Genomic DNA, 16,959 nt, shown 5'->3' with positions numbered 1-16,959 from the left:
ATTAGTATCTAAAGCACCTAAGATAGTTTCTGGTACATAGTAGGTGCTTAATTAATGATGAATGAATGAATGAATGAATGAATGAATGAATGAATGAATGAATGAATGAATGAATGAATGAATGAATGAAAAAGTGGCATTTCAGCTGGAGCCTTGATGAATAAGGATTTCCATAGTAAGAGAGATTGGAAGGAGACATTTCAAGCAGATGGAATGGCTTAAGTCCTCTCCAGAGACATGTGGTAGAGCTATACTACTGAATTCAAACCTTAGAAATGTGTCGGTATATTACTGTCCCCCAGAGAACCAATTTTATGATTTACTTGCTCCTACCCAACCTTATACATAGCCCTTCTATATCTGTTCCCTGACTGCCAGATTGTGTGTTGTTTTTTTTCTATCCACTAATCACAGTGCAGGATGAGCAGCCAGCCTCCAAAGGACATGTCTGAGACCCACAGCAGCCCCCTCTTAGTCGACTCTCTCTCTGACAGATGCAGACTCTATGAGTCAGAGTTCATGTGTCCAACATGGCCTCTACGCTCCCCAGACACCCACCCAGGTCTTCCCCTCCTGGAAATGCCAGAAGAAAAGGTATGCAGTCCAATTCTTATACGACTGGTGGTGGGATAAGATGGTTGGACTCAATATGAGTGATTATTGCAGCTTCACCTGAAGACAGGGTTGTGAGGAGCTAGGAGATAGGCAGGTCACCCATAGCGGCATATCATAGAATTATATGATGTTTGAACTATTAAAAGAAACTTTTGAGATAACCTAGCCCAACCCCCTCATTTTACAGATGAGAGTGACTTGCCCAAGGTTAGTGGCATAGCTAATATTATTGAGCACTAACCAAAGAAGTCACTTCAAATAGCCACATTGAAGAACACTTGCTGAAAAGTTCAAAGAATATCTTGTAGCACACCCACCTTTGAACCCCCTTCTCCGGGATCCCAAAAGATAAAAGCAGGTAGTTAAAAAAAAAAAACCATCAAAATTGCTACTTTGGGCCAGCCCCATTGTCCCTTTGGTCCAAGATTCCCTATTTAGGGCCCTAGGGAAGAACCAAGGGAAGGATTGTGGGAGGGGGTGATAGTTTCCCTGATGTAGACATTAAAAGACTGAAAGTCTGCCTCAGTCATCCTCAGCTTCCCCTGATAATGCATGATTTATCTAAACTGCTGGAACTCATAACCACAGATCTCTGAAAACTCATTGGTAAGCCCCCTTGACCAAAAGAAATATCTGACTCCTGTCTTCCCAGTGCAGCCTGATAGAGCAGACAGGAATATTCTAATGTAGGAATCAGATGTCTCAAAGAGCCATCAGGGTCCCATTAGAGAGCTGGGGGAGAGCTTGACAACGATTAATCTAATACGTTCCTGAATATAGATAAATGTTGTCATAGTATGCCATCTCTTGGGGACAATGAGTTTTCCACACTTCACGCTATCTGAAGAAGGGTGTCCCCTTTGTCCTGACATGCCTGGACACATGAAGAAGGCCACAGTCCTCTTCTCTATGCCCTTTATGTGTTTCTTGACTCCAATCCTATTTCCTCTAAAACCTTATATCTCCACACTGACAAGTCTTCCCAGAACAGACATACATGTAGACAGCTTAATACAGTGGAATGAGCATTGGACTTGGGCAGTCAAGAGACTTAGATTTTAGATGTGGCTCTATATTTCTTTTGGTCAAGGGGGCTTACCAATGAGTTTTCAGAGATCTGTGGTTATGAGTTCCAGTAGTTTAGATGTGACATTATTCAAATACACCTATGATCTTCTTATTATAACATTCCCTCCAGTAATACAGATAGTAACCTTGTGGCATCATATTCATTGATATAGGGACCTCAGTTCTTTTACCTGTAAAATAGGGCTAAAAGGCAGTCTTGAAACCATGAAGACCTGGGTTTAGGTTCCATCTCTTGTATTTAGTGGATATGTGACTCTGGACTCAAATTCTCAATGTCCCTTGACTTAAGACTATAAACTACTGAGCTTATAGTTGTATCTTAACACTAGGAGATGGAGTTCCCTGAAACTCCAGTGAAATAACAAACCCATTTTTTTTAAAAGAAATTTAAAATTTGGGCAGCTGGGGCAGCTAGGTGGTGCAGTGGATAGAGCATCAGCCCTGGATTCAGGAGGTCCTGAGTTCAAATGCAACCTCAGACACTTGACACTTACTAGCTGTGTGACCCTAGACAAGTCACTCAACCCCAATTGCCTCACAAAAAGGCGGGGGAGGGGAGGGAGAAAAAAATTTAGAATGGCTTAACTAGATAATTTCAAAGGTCCTTTCATTTCTGAGAGCATATAATTCTAAGGCTTTGCTCCTTGCCCATCAGGGAAAGGCTGTTTACTAAGTAACAGCCTGAAAGACTGAGTGTGTCTTTCCAAGGTGCCTCAGGTGCCCCGCGAGCTCCCAAGACACCTCCTGGCCCTCTTGGCAATGCCAGAGGAAAAGCTCAGCTCTTCTATGACTCTTCTAGGTGGGAAAGAATGATTAGGTTAATAAGGGAGGAGGCTAAAAGATGGGGATGACTACCACTCTAGGAGTGGGCCTCACTGTGTTGATAGTTCCACTTTGGTCTGAACCCACAGATGTGCAGAGTAGGCAACTAGTTTACAATTGTTCTTTCTGATAGGGGGAGAGGGAAGGGAAAATCTCCCTTACCATCGCCCCAAATTCCCACCATTAGAGTCACTCCTCTCCAGAAGGCTCCTATTAAAATGTCAGTGGAAACTAATATAGCTGACTATGCTTATCAGACTCCTTAGCTTCCATATAACAGAAAGCAAGTCTTTGAGGGAATACCCAGAATGCAAAAGTTTGATGAAAGGAAGATTAGGAAAGATGTGGAAAAGGGGATACTGGTCTGATAGGGGCACATGACAACTAGGGAAACAGTGTGATGGCTTCTATATGGGCATGTGTGCATTTGTGGACAGTGGAGAACAAAAGAACAATCTTTCCTCACCAGCCCTTCCCCATCCTTCATCTGAGACCAGAAGAGCACCAGTCCCTAAATGACAATCCCTATGCTGTCCCCCACTATCACCCCCCACACACATAGAATGAGTAATGAGTCTGGTGCCTTTTCTCAACTTTTCCCTCACTCCAAAAGGGTCTCCGGTCAGCCATGGAGGACAGCCCCATGGTGAAAATTGAAAAACCCAGGAGAGAGAGGAGGGAAAGCATTGCATCCCGGAGCCCAGCCTTCAGTGGCAGTAGCATCAGCCTCTTCACAGCACTGGGCTACCTCACTGGTGAGATGAAGGAGTGCAGCAGCTGGATCAAAGGTAAGGTGGGCCAAGGATCATCACTGTAAGACCTTGGAACAGAGGGCCTCCCTCATCCCCCAAGCAAGCTCTTTCCAAGGGCAAGTGACATTTCCCAGTAGCAGAGAGAGGGAGATCTCTTTCTCCCATTAGCAGACTTAATCACAGATATTATTTTCATCGCCTCCCTCTCCCCTCCCCCCCCACCACAAATAGACATCCTTACACACTAGCTTTGGGGAAAATAGGTAGAGAGAGAGATGATGAATCCTACTAACCTTGGAATTATGTATAGCCAGTATAGTCTCAATATTGATCATGTTTGAAGATTTTAAAATCATAAATTTAATGTTTAATGTTATTATATATACACATACATATACACATATACATATATATTTAAAAAACCCATATCGGATTGCCTGCTGTCTAGGGGAGGGGGGATGGAGGGAGAAAAATCTGAAATTGGAAAGCTTGTATAAACAAAGGTTGAGAACTATCTTTACATGTAACAGGAAAAATAAATAAATAAAATACTTTATTTAAAAAATTGTTTTTAATCATAAATTTAGTTGGAAGGGATTACCTAGTCCAACATCCTTCACTTTACTATTGAGAAAACAGCCTCAGAGAAGGGAAATAATTGCCTAAGGTCATTCAGGTAGTGTATTCCTGTTCCCACCTACCCACTGCTTGAAAGAGCCAAGTATCACCAACTACAGTCATACTTGTAAGATCGAGGACCATCATACCTTACCACTTGCCTTACCATTATTACTCCCCTCAAATTCTCAAGCATTGCTCTCTTACCTCTCACTGCATCTTAAGAACCCTTGGACCATTGATCATCTTCCCTTCCACTAAACTCTTATGTCAATTGGGTGAGTTGAGGTTGACTTTTGATTTAGTCCACTAACTAGCTGTACTTCTCTGAACCTCAGTTTCTCCATCTGACCTAGATAAACTTTAAGATCCGTCCTAACTTTAACCTTCCATGGTTCTATAGAATCTATATAGACTCTGTAATTCTATGAAATTATGGTTTAGTGGGTACCTTAGCTTCCATCTAGTCAACAATTTTAACCTTGAGTTTGTAAACTTCCTAAAAATATATATTTGTATACCTGTATTTAAAATAATTGGTTCCTTTTGTAATGCTATAATTCTATTTTATGCATTTTAAAAACATTCTGAGAAGGAATCACTGGCTTCTTTGGACTGTCCCCTCTATAAACCTTGGTGTGATCTGGGCTTAACATTTATTTGCTTGTTTTTTAAGTCTTTTTTAGGCTAAGCCAACATGATGCTAATCATTTAGTTATTACATTTATTTCTGGTCCATATTTTCATGGGATCTATCCCTTCCTTGTCTTCTCCATCTTCTCCCTCCTTCCCAACTTTCTCAGTTAAAGAAAAACAAGTATCTAGTATAGCAACCATATTCTGGAATCCTTCTTATCCTCCTAGCAAATTCTACCTCAAAGGTAGGACAGTGTGTCCTTTTGCCTTTAGACCCTGCTGTCCAATTTTCATTAGGCCACCTGTTCCACTTCCCTGAACCCTGGACCCAGGCTGATTTCCCCGCTTGGGCAAAGAGGATTTTTTTCTTGTTATTTAATTTTCTACCCAGCATTCTTTTCTCTCCAGGTGACTTTCTTTCTTGCCCAAATCCTAGCTCACAATTAAGTTATACAGTACTGCATAACTAGCCATTCTTCCCCTAGCCATTGTCCCAATAAATTTCCCTTGAAATGTCCATAGGATATCTTCACCAACTGAGCCTATGACTAGAACTTCATAAACCAATTTCCTGACAGTACCACAGTCTTTATTCTTTTTTATTCTATTCTTTTTTTTTAGTACCACAGTCTTTAAGGGAGCAAGACTTGATGCCCTTTAGATAGAATGCTAGGCTCTATTTCCCCCAGGATCCCCAGGACCCTCAGGTAGCCATCATAATGGTTTTAGATAGCATTTCTGTAGAGCTTTGAGATTTACAAGACATCCTCCTCACAATAACCTTGCAATGTAGGTAGTACAGATATTATTACCCCCATTTTACAGAAGAGGAAAGGGAGACTCAGGGAAAGCATTTGATGGGCTTACCTCGGCTTCCAGTAGCAGGTATATTTCACCATAGAAGGAAGTATGGGGTGGACCTCAGTGCCTTAGCCATATGGATCTCTTTCAGATAAGCCACTGGCTGTCCAGTTCATCGACTGGATCCTGAGAGGGACAGCACAGGTGATGTTTGTAAATAACCCAGTCAGTGGAATCATCATCTTTATTGGACTCCTCATCCAGAATCCCTGGTGGACAATCACTGGAGGCCTGGGTGCTGTGGTCTCTACCTTGACTGCCCTCGCCTTGAGTCAAGACAGGTAGGTCCAGGACAAGAGGGAAGGGATATTTATTTTATTGGACACCTCACCGTGTCTAAATAATGAAATGTTTACTGAACACCTATATGCTCCTCACTGTGCTAAGAATTGTGGGAAAAGGGGGCAGCTAGGTGGCACAGTGGGTAGAGCACCAGCCCTGGAGTCAGGAGGATCTGAGTTCAAATCCGTTCTCAGACACTTAACACTTACTAGCTGTGTAACCCTGGGCAAGTCACTGAACGCCAATTGCCTCACTTAAAAAAAAAAAAAGAATTGTGGGAAAATACAGAATTACCTAAGGCCTGCCCTCAAAGAGCTTCTTTTTTAATCTACCCAACTAAAAAATGCTAACATGAGAAATAGTAAACAATATAAAAGACCCAAGTATTAAAGTGTATAATATAGACAATATGTAGTACAGAATGCCAATTAGGGCTAGAACGGTGAGAGAAGGGGTGGTGACTGGCTCATTGAGAGACTGGGTAGATGGTAATAGAGTTGGGGGTCTTTTAGTAAGGAACCCAAGTTCAAATCCCAATTCTGAAACTTATTAGCTATGGAACTTGGGGCATAACCCTAAAACTTCCCCACAAATAAGAATAATAACATATGTACTGCCTCACCCACAAGGGTCCTGTGTGGAAAATGCTTTGTAAACGATCTAAATGTGAGCTATTATGAAAAATGGAGAGAGCAGGAAGGGCAATCCAGGAGAGGAAAGAGAAGCAACATCAAGAAAGCAGAGTGGTGAGAAGGAAGGCATGTGCATGATCTATGCAAGGATCAGCAAAGGGACCTTCCTGACCAGAGGGGGGTTGGGAAAGGTGGTCTGTTGTGGCGGGGGCGGTAAATGTATGCAATGACCCAGAGGTCATTTTTTGTCTGACCAAAAGAGGCAGGGAGTTGGTGAAGCTGAAACATGAAGTTTCAGGATCAGTTGTGTTATAACTAAGATTGCCAGAGCCATCAGGTATGTTGACGTCTCAGATTCCACAGACGCAACTCGACAGAGAAATGACTCCAGGGCCCTAACCCTAATTTTTAAAAGGGGCCAGGCTCATTCTTTATACCACAGGGTCAACAGCTTCCCTGAAGATGCCTTTAGAGCATGGTGTTAAACTCAGAGAGAAACAGAGACCATTAATCCATAAAGACCTGCCAACTGCATGTTGACTTAGTTTTATAATGTAATAATAAAATGTAGTAATAATAATAATAATCTGTTTAGGGGAAGTTAGGTGGCACAGTGAATAGAGCATTGAGCTTGGAATCAGAAAGACTCAACTTCATGAGTTCAGATACTCGCTAGCTGTGTGACCCTGGGCAAGTCACTCAACCCTGTTTGCCTCAATTTCCTAAACTGTGAAATGAGCTGAGAAAAAAAAAATCGCAAACCACTCCAGTATCTCTTCCAAGAAAACCCCAAATAGGATCGCAAAGAATCAGACATGACTGAAATGATTCAACAAAATTATCTGTCATTGTTATATTTTTATTAATTTTGTTAAATGTTTCCCAATTACATTTTAACATGGTTCAGGTGGCACTTGGGAATGTTGTGGGCCATAGGCAGCCAGAGGGCTGTGTGTTTGACATCTCTGTTTTAGAGCATAATAGATTGGCGCTCAGGGAACCCAATATGATAGAATGTTCTGCACTAAAGACCTTTCTACAGGCAAAAGAAAAAAAAAAAACTTTGGACATGGACCTGATCCCTAGGAAGGAATAGGACCAAGTGCTAGAAGAGAACTGAGAGATTATCTAGTCCAATTTCTTCATTTTCCAGTTGAGGAACTGCCTCTCAAAAAATTGAGTGACTTGCCAAAGGTCAAACTGACAGAAAGTCATAGAACCAGGATTTGAACCTATTTCCTCTTGCTCTAAATCCCATATGCTCTTGACACGACACCACACTAGTAGCACACCAGAAGTAGCAAAACTCTAGACTCTGTTTGATAGGTCTAAGGACATGTCCAGATCATCATCAATAAGTTATGGCCTCATTATAATTGGATTAGATAATCACCCAAAAGTAGCCTAGAGGAATCTCAACATGCCAGGCCACTAGACCAAGTATCTACTGACAATCAGCCATTGCCCATCCATCCTACCCCTAAAACTCTTAAAAATAAGAAATGTTTCATTCCTCAGGGCCTACTGATACAGTAACCCATTTCCTTCTGCAGAAGTCCCAACCATACTCATCTCCCAAACACACACAAGCTAAACCTTTTGTGTGTTAGCCAGAGCACAGGCAATAGATTTCTAGGAATAGCAAGTACTTCCTTGGGGAAGAGATTTTATAAAAGTGGAATTAGGGTGCCAAGAATATTAAGGCCAAAAACATCTGCAAGAATGTAATTTGAATAAAGTTGTTTCCAACATTTGACATCTCTGTAATAAAAACATTGTGTAGACATTTTTCCTGAGGTGAAACATAAGGTGTAACATGCCCTAGGCCAGTATCTCTCCAAGGACAGCCTTGCCCAGAATTACAAGGATAATTAAGAATATAGTCTTTAAAGCTGGGGGAGAAGGAAAGGGCTGGGGGGACAGGGAGAATGAGGCTATTCAAACTGGACATAAAAAGACTATGGATTCAGATTTAGGAGAGGGAAGGGAATAAGCATTTAATTACCTATTATATGCCAGGCACTATGCTAAGCACTTTATAAATATGATTTCATTTGATCCCACAATCAACATGGGAGGTAGATAATGTTATTATCCTCATTTTACAGTTGAGGAAACTGAGGCAGAGTAAGTGACTTGCCCATGGTCACACAGCTAGTAAGTATGAGGCTGGATTTGATCTCAGATATTCTTGACTACCAGCCCAGCTCCCTATCCACTGCACCATCTAACATTTGGTAGCTTAGTCTCTACCAAACCTCTGTCCTTCTTTCCCAGTATAATACTGAAATGTATGGAGCAACTAGGTAGTACAGTAGATAGAGCACTGGTCCTGAAGTTGGGAGGATCTGAGTTCAAATGTGATCTGTGTGACCCTGGGCAAGTCACTTAACCCCAATTGCCTTAAATATCCAGGGCCATCTCTAGTCATTCTGATGTATATCTTGCCACTGGACCTAGATGGCTCTGGAGGAGAAAGGTTGGTGACCTTGCATACCCCTCCCTCACTTAAAGTCAATTCACTGCAAGTCATGGCATCACCCTGACATCATGGTCCTCTTTGAGAACAACAAAAAAAAAAAAAACCGTACAGTGGCCTCAATTACCCACATGTATGCTGGGAAGCAAAGACACAAATTGACCTCAGTCTTCCAACAATCCCAAAACATTCATATTTAACTTGGGGAAACACTCACACCTACTATTTTCTGTGCTGAGACTCAGTGTTCCTATACATGAGCTCTAGGGGGGTGGTACTTGAAAGTGAAAGAGAGAGTGGTAAAAAGGAGGTAAATAGCCCCAAAATAATACAGAAACAGAAGCAAATTCAAACAAGAATTGGCTGTATGTGAAACAAATGGGGCAGCTAGGTGGCACAGGGAATAGAGTACCAGGCCTGGAACAAGGAAGTAGTCAAATCATTCCACCTCTGGCTCAGTTTCCCCATTTGGAAAATAAAGATAGTACCTCCTAGGGTTGTCATGAGAATCAAATGAGATAATAATTGTAAAGTACTTAGCACAGCACCTGGCATATAGTAAGTACTATATAAATGTTAGTTATTATTATTATATAAAAGAGAGCTGGGTGCTCTGTGAGTTTTCTGAACCAACTCAGTTGAGTCATTTTACTTACCTAAGTCAGAGGATTTTGATAAGGTTGGAAAATAAAAATTACATATGTAAAAGTGCTCTATAAATGTAAGAAACTATTATTTTCATCACCAGAAATTATTCTGAAAGCTGTCCTATAGTAGTGAAAACTAGAAATTTAAAGAATTGCTTGGAGCAGTTGAATTCAACAAATATTTATTAAAAAGTTTAAAATGAAATCAAGACTAATCAGTATTAGGCTGATCAATGGGAGAGAAAGATTTCAGAGCTCTTGCTGGATCCAACTTCAAGGTTTGGTGCAAGGGCTAGAAGACCGGACCTGCTTTAAGGAAGACAACCTGAGTTCAAATCCAGATTCATACACATAATTACGTGACCCTGGGCAAGTCAGTTGATATTTGTCTGCCTCAGTTTCCTCATCTACAAAATGGGAAATAGTAATAGGATGTACCTCTCAGGGTTGTTGTGAGGCTAAAGTGAGATATCTGTGAAGTGCTTTGCAAATTTAAAGGACTATATAGGCACTAGCTATTATTAGTGTTTGATATTACTATCATTAATATTATCATTTGTCCCAAAGGTCCGCCATTGCCTCAGGACTACATGGGTACAACGGTATCCTGGTGGGACTACTGATGGCTGTGTTCTCAGAGAAACTAGACTACTACTGGTGGCTTCTGTTTCCAGTTACCTTTACCTCAATGACATGGTAAGAAAAAGTCATGATCCAATATACTTGCCCCAAGGCCTAAGCTAGGACCCTGACCTGTTCATTCTTAGGCAAGGGACTCAGGGGTGACGATATTGCCTTTGTTTAGGTCCCCAACTCTCAAGGGGATGAAACCAACACATGTGACAGTGATTAGGGACAAATGATAGGGTTTGTACGTAGTTTGTGGGACAAAGACCCAGGTCACACACCATGAGACAAAAGGGTAACTAGGACACCATGCCAAGATCAAAGCAAAGAATACAGTGGGTTAAACAAACTCAGAGAGTGAGATAAAGACACAAAATGGAGGCCAGAACAGTAGGCCAAAGAGTGGAGTTGGTCAACAAAGTCTAGTACAAAGTATTAGCGAATGAAAGTTTGTACCATACAAATTTTCTGTGTGAAGTAGCATTATCACATGGGTAAGGAACAGTAGTCCCACCCACCTCCCTCAACTCTACTCCTCACAACAGTACCAGTTATCTCCTAGGGTTATCCAACGACTCTGGGCTTACAGAAAGCAGAATCTCCATGTTGCTAAACCCCAAAAGGGTGACTCTATGTCTTTGGCTAATCCTCTCCACCTAAAATTACTCCAGCCAAACCCTCCTCATATATTCATGGCATAGCTCATATCTAGGATATCCCAAATGTAGGTAACAGAGCCCTCAACACTCAAGATAGCAAATGGAGTTGGGTATATGACAATCTTTATTCTACCCACAGAAAATATAAAAGGCATAAGCAATCATTGGAACCCCCAACAAGATACAGAAGTACAGTAGAAAGAGTTCTAGATTTCATGCTAAGAGAGGCTAATTCAAATGCTGCCTCTTCCATTTGTTATCCATTGTGATATTGAGGTCTCTAGGTGGTTCTGGTCCTGGAGTCAGGAAGACCTGAGTTAAAACTGGCCTCAGACATTAATAGTTGTGTGACTCTGGGCAAGTCATTTAACCACTGCCTGCCTCAGTTTCCTCAACTGTAAAACTGGGATACTAAGAGCACCTACCTCTCAGGATTGTTACGAGGATCAAATGAGATAATGTTTGTAAAGCACAGTTCATAGTCCATAGTAGGTGCTTAATAAATGCTTGTTCACTTTCCCTTCCCCCTAATAATCTCTAAAGGCTGTCAGGCAGGAAACTTAAAGTTTCAGAACAGGCTCTAATGTTCCTTACTATCTGACCTTAGACAAGGCTGACTTTACTGTGTTTTCAATTGTCTCACATGTACAATGAGGATTATGATAGCAGAGCTTTGTACAACTCACAGGACTGTTGTAACACTAAAAAAGAAATGATATCACATGTGTAGAAATACTTGAACTTCTTGTACTTATAAAAGAAAGGTATAGTTTTTGTCATCACTATTAATTATTCCTAAAATCTGTCCTGTGGAACTAGTGAAAATGAGGGAATTGAAAACCACCTCATGGTCTGGACAGAGATTGTTTGGAGCAATTTAATTCAACATTCATTAAGAACTTAAGGGCTTTACAAAAATTATCTCATTTGATCTTCACAACAACCCTGGGAAGTAGGTGCTATTATTATCCCCATTTGACAATTAAGGAAACTGAGGTAAGCAGAGGTTGACTTGCCTAGGGTTGAAAAGCTAGTAAATGTCTGATGCTGAATTTGATCTCAGGTCTTCCTGGCCAAGGCACTTTGTCACTTATACAGACCTTGTTTGCAGTCTAATAAGGCTACTAATTTAAAATGCCAACAGCATCTAACAGACTACTGGACCTAAACTGGATGCTCAATACATACTTATGGGTTACTTTATATACTGTTGGTGTTGGTGGTTGTTGTTGCAATGTCGGACTCTTCATTACCCTCCTTTTGGGGTTTTCTTGGCAAAGATACTGGAGTGGTTTGCCATTTCCTTCTCCAGCTCATTTCATAGATGAGGAAACTGAGGCAAACAGGGTTAAGTGACTTGCCCAGGGTCACACAGCTTGTAAGTGCATAAGGCCAAATTTGAAATCAGGTCTTTCTAATTCCAGGCCTGGCACTCTATCCACTATGCCACCTAGCTGCCCAGATTAATATACTAATGGGAATTATTAGCCCCAGGATAATTGAGAGCTCCCTTTATCTAGGCAGTAACAAAAGGAAGACCACTGAATAAGAGATCATTTGAATCAAAAAGGTCTTCAGATGTTATGTAGGTCTCACACATCTGGGGAGAAAAGGGCACACAGAATCCCTACTGAGGTCAAGCTAGGTCTCTCATTGGATTAAACAAATTCAGAAGGTGAAACAAAGGCATGAAATAGAGATCAGTGTATGGTCTGAGGGAGGACATTTCACAGATAAGGACTAAAGTCCAGAGAAAGGCATTCATTCACCCTAGCCACATGGTTACTTAGGGGAAGGACCGGAACTAGAAAATCCCTATCTCTTGGTCTAGTGTTTGCCTTTTATCAGCATACTCTGCCCGCTCCCAGTCAGTTCCATGGAGAATAATTTATATTTCACATCTCCAAAAAGGAAATCTCTTTTATTTCCATCTTGTGAGGCTTTTAAAACAAATTGGCTTAACTTAGGTTGAATAGTATTTAATAACTGCCCAGAAGCACTTCAAAATATGGTATAACATTTAATATCCTGACTTAATTACTTTGCCTTTCGAAGCTTTCTTATCCTGCCCAGGAAAAAATAAGGTGAAGTACTGATCTCTGTGGGTATTTTCTTAAAGGCTTTCACATCCAAGAGTATGAGAAAAAGAGAATCTGTGTAAATCTTAATGTTTGTACATGAAGAAAATAGACCTAGATTGACCAGACCATTAGGACTAGCCCCATAACAAAATAATGAAGCTGTCAAAGTTTGTTTTCCAGGCACCCCCAAATCTCCTTTTTTAGCACTTCCCTCTCCCAAAAGCAATTTTGTTGCCATTTATCCTTCCTGTTAAGAAAGAAAATAATAAACTATTTCATACTAAGGTGTTGAAGACTTCATGCATTATATCTCCAATGGAGGCTTATATTTCAAAAGGGAATACCTAGAGAAGGAAAGTTTAATTCATAAAAGTGAATTTAATGGGTAAAATTCCAGACACAGGAACAAGCTGGTGAGACAGACTTTTAGCAGCCTCAATGAGTGAAAAACAGGAAGTGGGAAAACTCTGTTGAGCACTGAGAAAAGAGTTGCTAAAATCCTTGCTAAAGAGGGCAGCTAGGTGGTGCAGTGGATAGAGCACCGGCCCTGGATTCAGGAGGACCTGAGTTCATACCCAGCCTCAGACTCTTGACACTTAACCCCAATTGCCTCAGCAAAAAAAAAAAAAAAAAAAAAATCCTTGCTAAAGTTACTGATACAGAAGCCTCCTTGGACACTTTAGACAATTGCTTATATAAAACACAGTAACTTAGAAGTAGTGATCATAGCTGACAACAAAGGAAGGGGATGGGAAATTATAAAAACTGGAAACAAAAATTATAAACAGAGCATGTTTTGATCTGGAGCCACTTAGTGCAGGGGTTAAAGGTTGAGTATGCCTCCATAACCCTGGGGCATTGCTGTATTCTCTACTACATCAAAAGATGATTTCACCTGTGTAGACTTTCCCTTCTCAGACATAGATCACAACCTCTTCATATCTGAGGAGTGAATTTCATGGATTTCTGGTGTCAAATATGTTAATTAGCTAATGGCCAATCCTCTGATGATGAATATCCAGTATTCAAATACAGCTAAGCTTGTCTTTGGAAGACAGAGCAAGTCTCTGTGTTTGAACCCATGTGAGAAGCCTTTCTAAGCTTGGATGATCCCATCACAGTTTATATTCCACTTGCACAGCCTTTGAGAACTCATACTAGCTTGGTCTAGCCAGACATTTTGGATGACTGTTGACAACAGGAGTTGCACATATGTTGTGAGTCATTTCAATTGTGTCTGACTCTTCATGAATCTTTTTGGGGGGATTTTCTTGGCAAAGATACTAGAGTGGTTTGCCATTTCCTTCTCCAGCTCATTTTACAGATGACAAAACTGAGGCAAACAGGGTTAAGTGACTTGACCAGGGTCACATAGCTAATTTCTAAGTTGTATTTGAACTCATAAAAATGAGCCTTCCCCATTCTAAAACCAGTGCCCTATGCACTATGGCGCCACCTAGCTACACTTATAGATGAGGAGAGAGAGACATTTGGGATGTTAAGAACTAGAGGTGGTACTTTCTTTCTTGTACTTGCTACTCATTAGCCAGGACTACCAAGAGATGCTGGGTGTCCACAATTCAGTCAACGTTGGTGCTAAGTTCCCAAAAGAACATACTTTCTGTGATGAAGCAGCAGAGAAGGGCTTTAGTACAGATTCTTGAGGTACATCAGTGGTTCAGTGGATAGAGTGCTAGGCTTGGAATCAAAGACCTGACTTACATTCTGGACTTAAACACACTCACTAGCTGTGTGACCCTGGGCAAGTCACAACCTCTGTAGGCCTCAGTTTTTTTGTATGTTGAATGGGAATAACAATAACACCTACCTCCCAGTCTCATGGTGAGGATCAAATGAGATAGTAACACCTAGCACAATCCCTGGCACAAGATGAGTACTATAAAAATATTTTAAAGTATCATAATAGGGGGCAACTAGGTGGTACAGTGGATAAAGCACCGGCCCTGGATTCAGGAGGACCTGAGTTCAAATCCGGCCTCAGACACTTGACACTTACTAGCTGTATGACCCTGAGCAAGTCACTTAACCCTCATTGCCCCCCCAAAAAAAATCATAATAAATGACATAATATTTGTAAAGCACTTAGCAAGCACATAGTAGGTACTTAATAAATGCTTATGCCCTTCCTGTGTTACATTACATCGGAATGTAGGAGTTCTTGTTTCCCATGAAAAAAAGCTATGTTCAACATCAGAAGAAGAAGAAAGAAGAAGGAAGAAGAAGAAGAAGAAGAAGAAGAAAGCATTCCATCTGAGAAGACTGTTGTGACAGAAGCATAAAAAGCTTCAGTTAATTGGAAATGTCTTTGAAACGAGAAGTTCCTGTAGTGATTAGGTAAAGCAATAAAGGGAATCAGACTGGGCTAGGACACATATTAGCTTTGTGACCCTGGACAAGTCATTTACCCTATTGGCCTCAGTTTTCTCATCCGTCAGATGAGCTAGAGAAGGAAATGGCAAACCACTCCAATGTCTTTGCCAAGAAACCCCCAAGTGGGGTCATGAACAACAAACAACAGCAGGGTATGGAGAGGGTAGGGTGGGGATAAAGGTAAGTTTATTTAGAGCATATTTGGTGATGAGGCAATGGAGTATAGTGGTTAAGAACACTGACTTGAGGGGCAGCTAGGTGGCACAGTGGATAGAGCACCGGCTCTGGAGTCAGGAGTACCTGAGTTCAAATCCGGCCTCAGACACATAACACTTACTAGCTGTGTGACCCTGGGCAAGTCACTTAACTCCAATTGCCTCACTAAAAAAAAAAAAAAAAAAAAAAAAAGAACACTGACTTGAATCAAGAGATCTAGGTTTGAATCCTGGCTCTAACATGTAATAGCTGTGTGATCACGGACAAGTGACTTAACTTCTCTGATCCTCAGTTTCCTTATCTGTAAAAAAGAATAGTAATTGAATCTTCTAAAACTATTGTGAAGAAAGTACTTAATGAACTTTAAAACACTCAAACATCATGAATTTGTAGGTGACCTTGATAATTCATGAAATGACTGTTTTGGTTTTTTTCAGCCCAGTGCTTTCCAGTGCCTTAAGTTCCATCTTCAGAAAATGGGACCTCCCTGTCTTCACACTCCCATTCAACATTGCTGTGTCCCTGTACATGGCAGCCACCGGCCATTACAACCTCTTCTTCCCCACGACCCTGGTGCAGCCCATTACCTCAGCACCCAACATCACCTGGTCTGAGATTGAAGTGCCTCTGGTAAGTCCCCCCAAGATTACTTGGTATTCCTTAACCACCTAGTATTATGACTGATACCTTCTGTCCAAACCTGGCCTATTCTAAATCAATCCCATTATTTCACAACTACCCCCTTCCCTTACACTCTCATTTTGATTATATATTTTCACATGCAAGCATGCACATAACATATACATATAACTGTGCATGGGTATGGGTATATAGAGATTGCAGATATACATATGCATATGACATGCACACACATGTGTATATGCATAGATATGTGTCAGCATATAAATGTGTGTTTATAGACACATGATTATCTATAACTACATCTAATATGTATAATAGATAATACTTATATATTATAAATTTAATTACATTACTTATTATATTAGAATTTGTACATCCAGCTATCCCTTCCACATTGTAACTTTCCCCACTGTGTTTTTTTTATGCGAATCAGCATAAGAAATTAAATGGGAACTTTGGGAGAGTTTTGCAGAAGCCACAGACAACACCCAAAGGCCAGCAGATGACACAGAAAAAGTTTAGAAACTCAGAAATGCATAAAATGTATGTATAGTATTGTATGATATCAATAAGTTTTTTCTTTTAAGACCATAATAATTGAGACTTCTTCTCTGGTATGAAGGGAGGGCCAAAAAATGTTATGCAGATTGTCCAAAACACAGTAGTGCCATGCCTCTAACCTCTATGACATAGAAAGGATAACCATATTACATGTGAATTATATCTTTTATATAACATACACATATATAAAGATAAAATACATATAATATATAAAGTATACACATATGCATATGTGTATGTATATAAATACACACATTTATAGGTTGTCTCCCTTGCTAGAATGTACTTGAGTGCAAGGACTACTTAATTATTTTTTGTGGGGGCAATGAGGGTTAAGTGACTTGCCAAG

The 16,959-nt window shown here is 40.6% G+C and overlaps 1 protein-coding gene across 2 annotated transcripts in view; it reads left to right on the top strand.

Moving 5' to 3' along the window:
- The first annotated feature begins 420 nt into the window (after positions 1–420).
- SLC14A2 (solute carrier family 14 member 2) overlaps positions 421–16,959 on the top strand; it is a 77,052-nt gene continuing 60,513 nt past the window's right edge. For both annotated transcript variants that reach the window (XM_043975848.1, XM_043975849.1), the window contains exons 1-5: positions 421–594; positions 3,140–3,314; positions 5,485–5,674; positions 10,001–10,129; positions 15,845–16,037. In XM_043975848.1, the coding sequence (XP_043831783.1) occupies positions 421–594; positions 3,140–3,314; positions 5,485–5,674; positions 10,001–10,129; positions 15,845–16,037 (861 nt within the window). The remainder of the gene's footprint in view (positions 595–3,139; positions 3,315–5,484; positions 5,675–10,000; positions 10,130–15,844; positions 16,038–16,959) is intronic.

This window comes from Dromiciops gliroides, chromosome 1, assembly GCF_019393635.1.
Source record: "Dromiciops gliroides isolate mDroGli1 chromosome 1, mDroGli1.pri, whole genome shotgun sequence".
Classification (NCBI taxonomy): Eukaryota; Metazoa; Chordata; class Mammalia; order Microbiotheria; family Microbiotheriidae; genus Dromiciops; species Dromiciops gliroides.
This window is presented reverse-complemented; position numbering and strand designations above follow the sequence as displayed.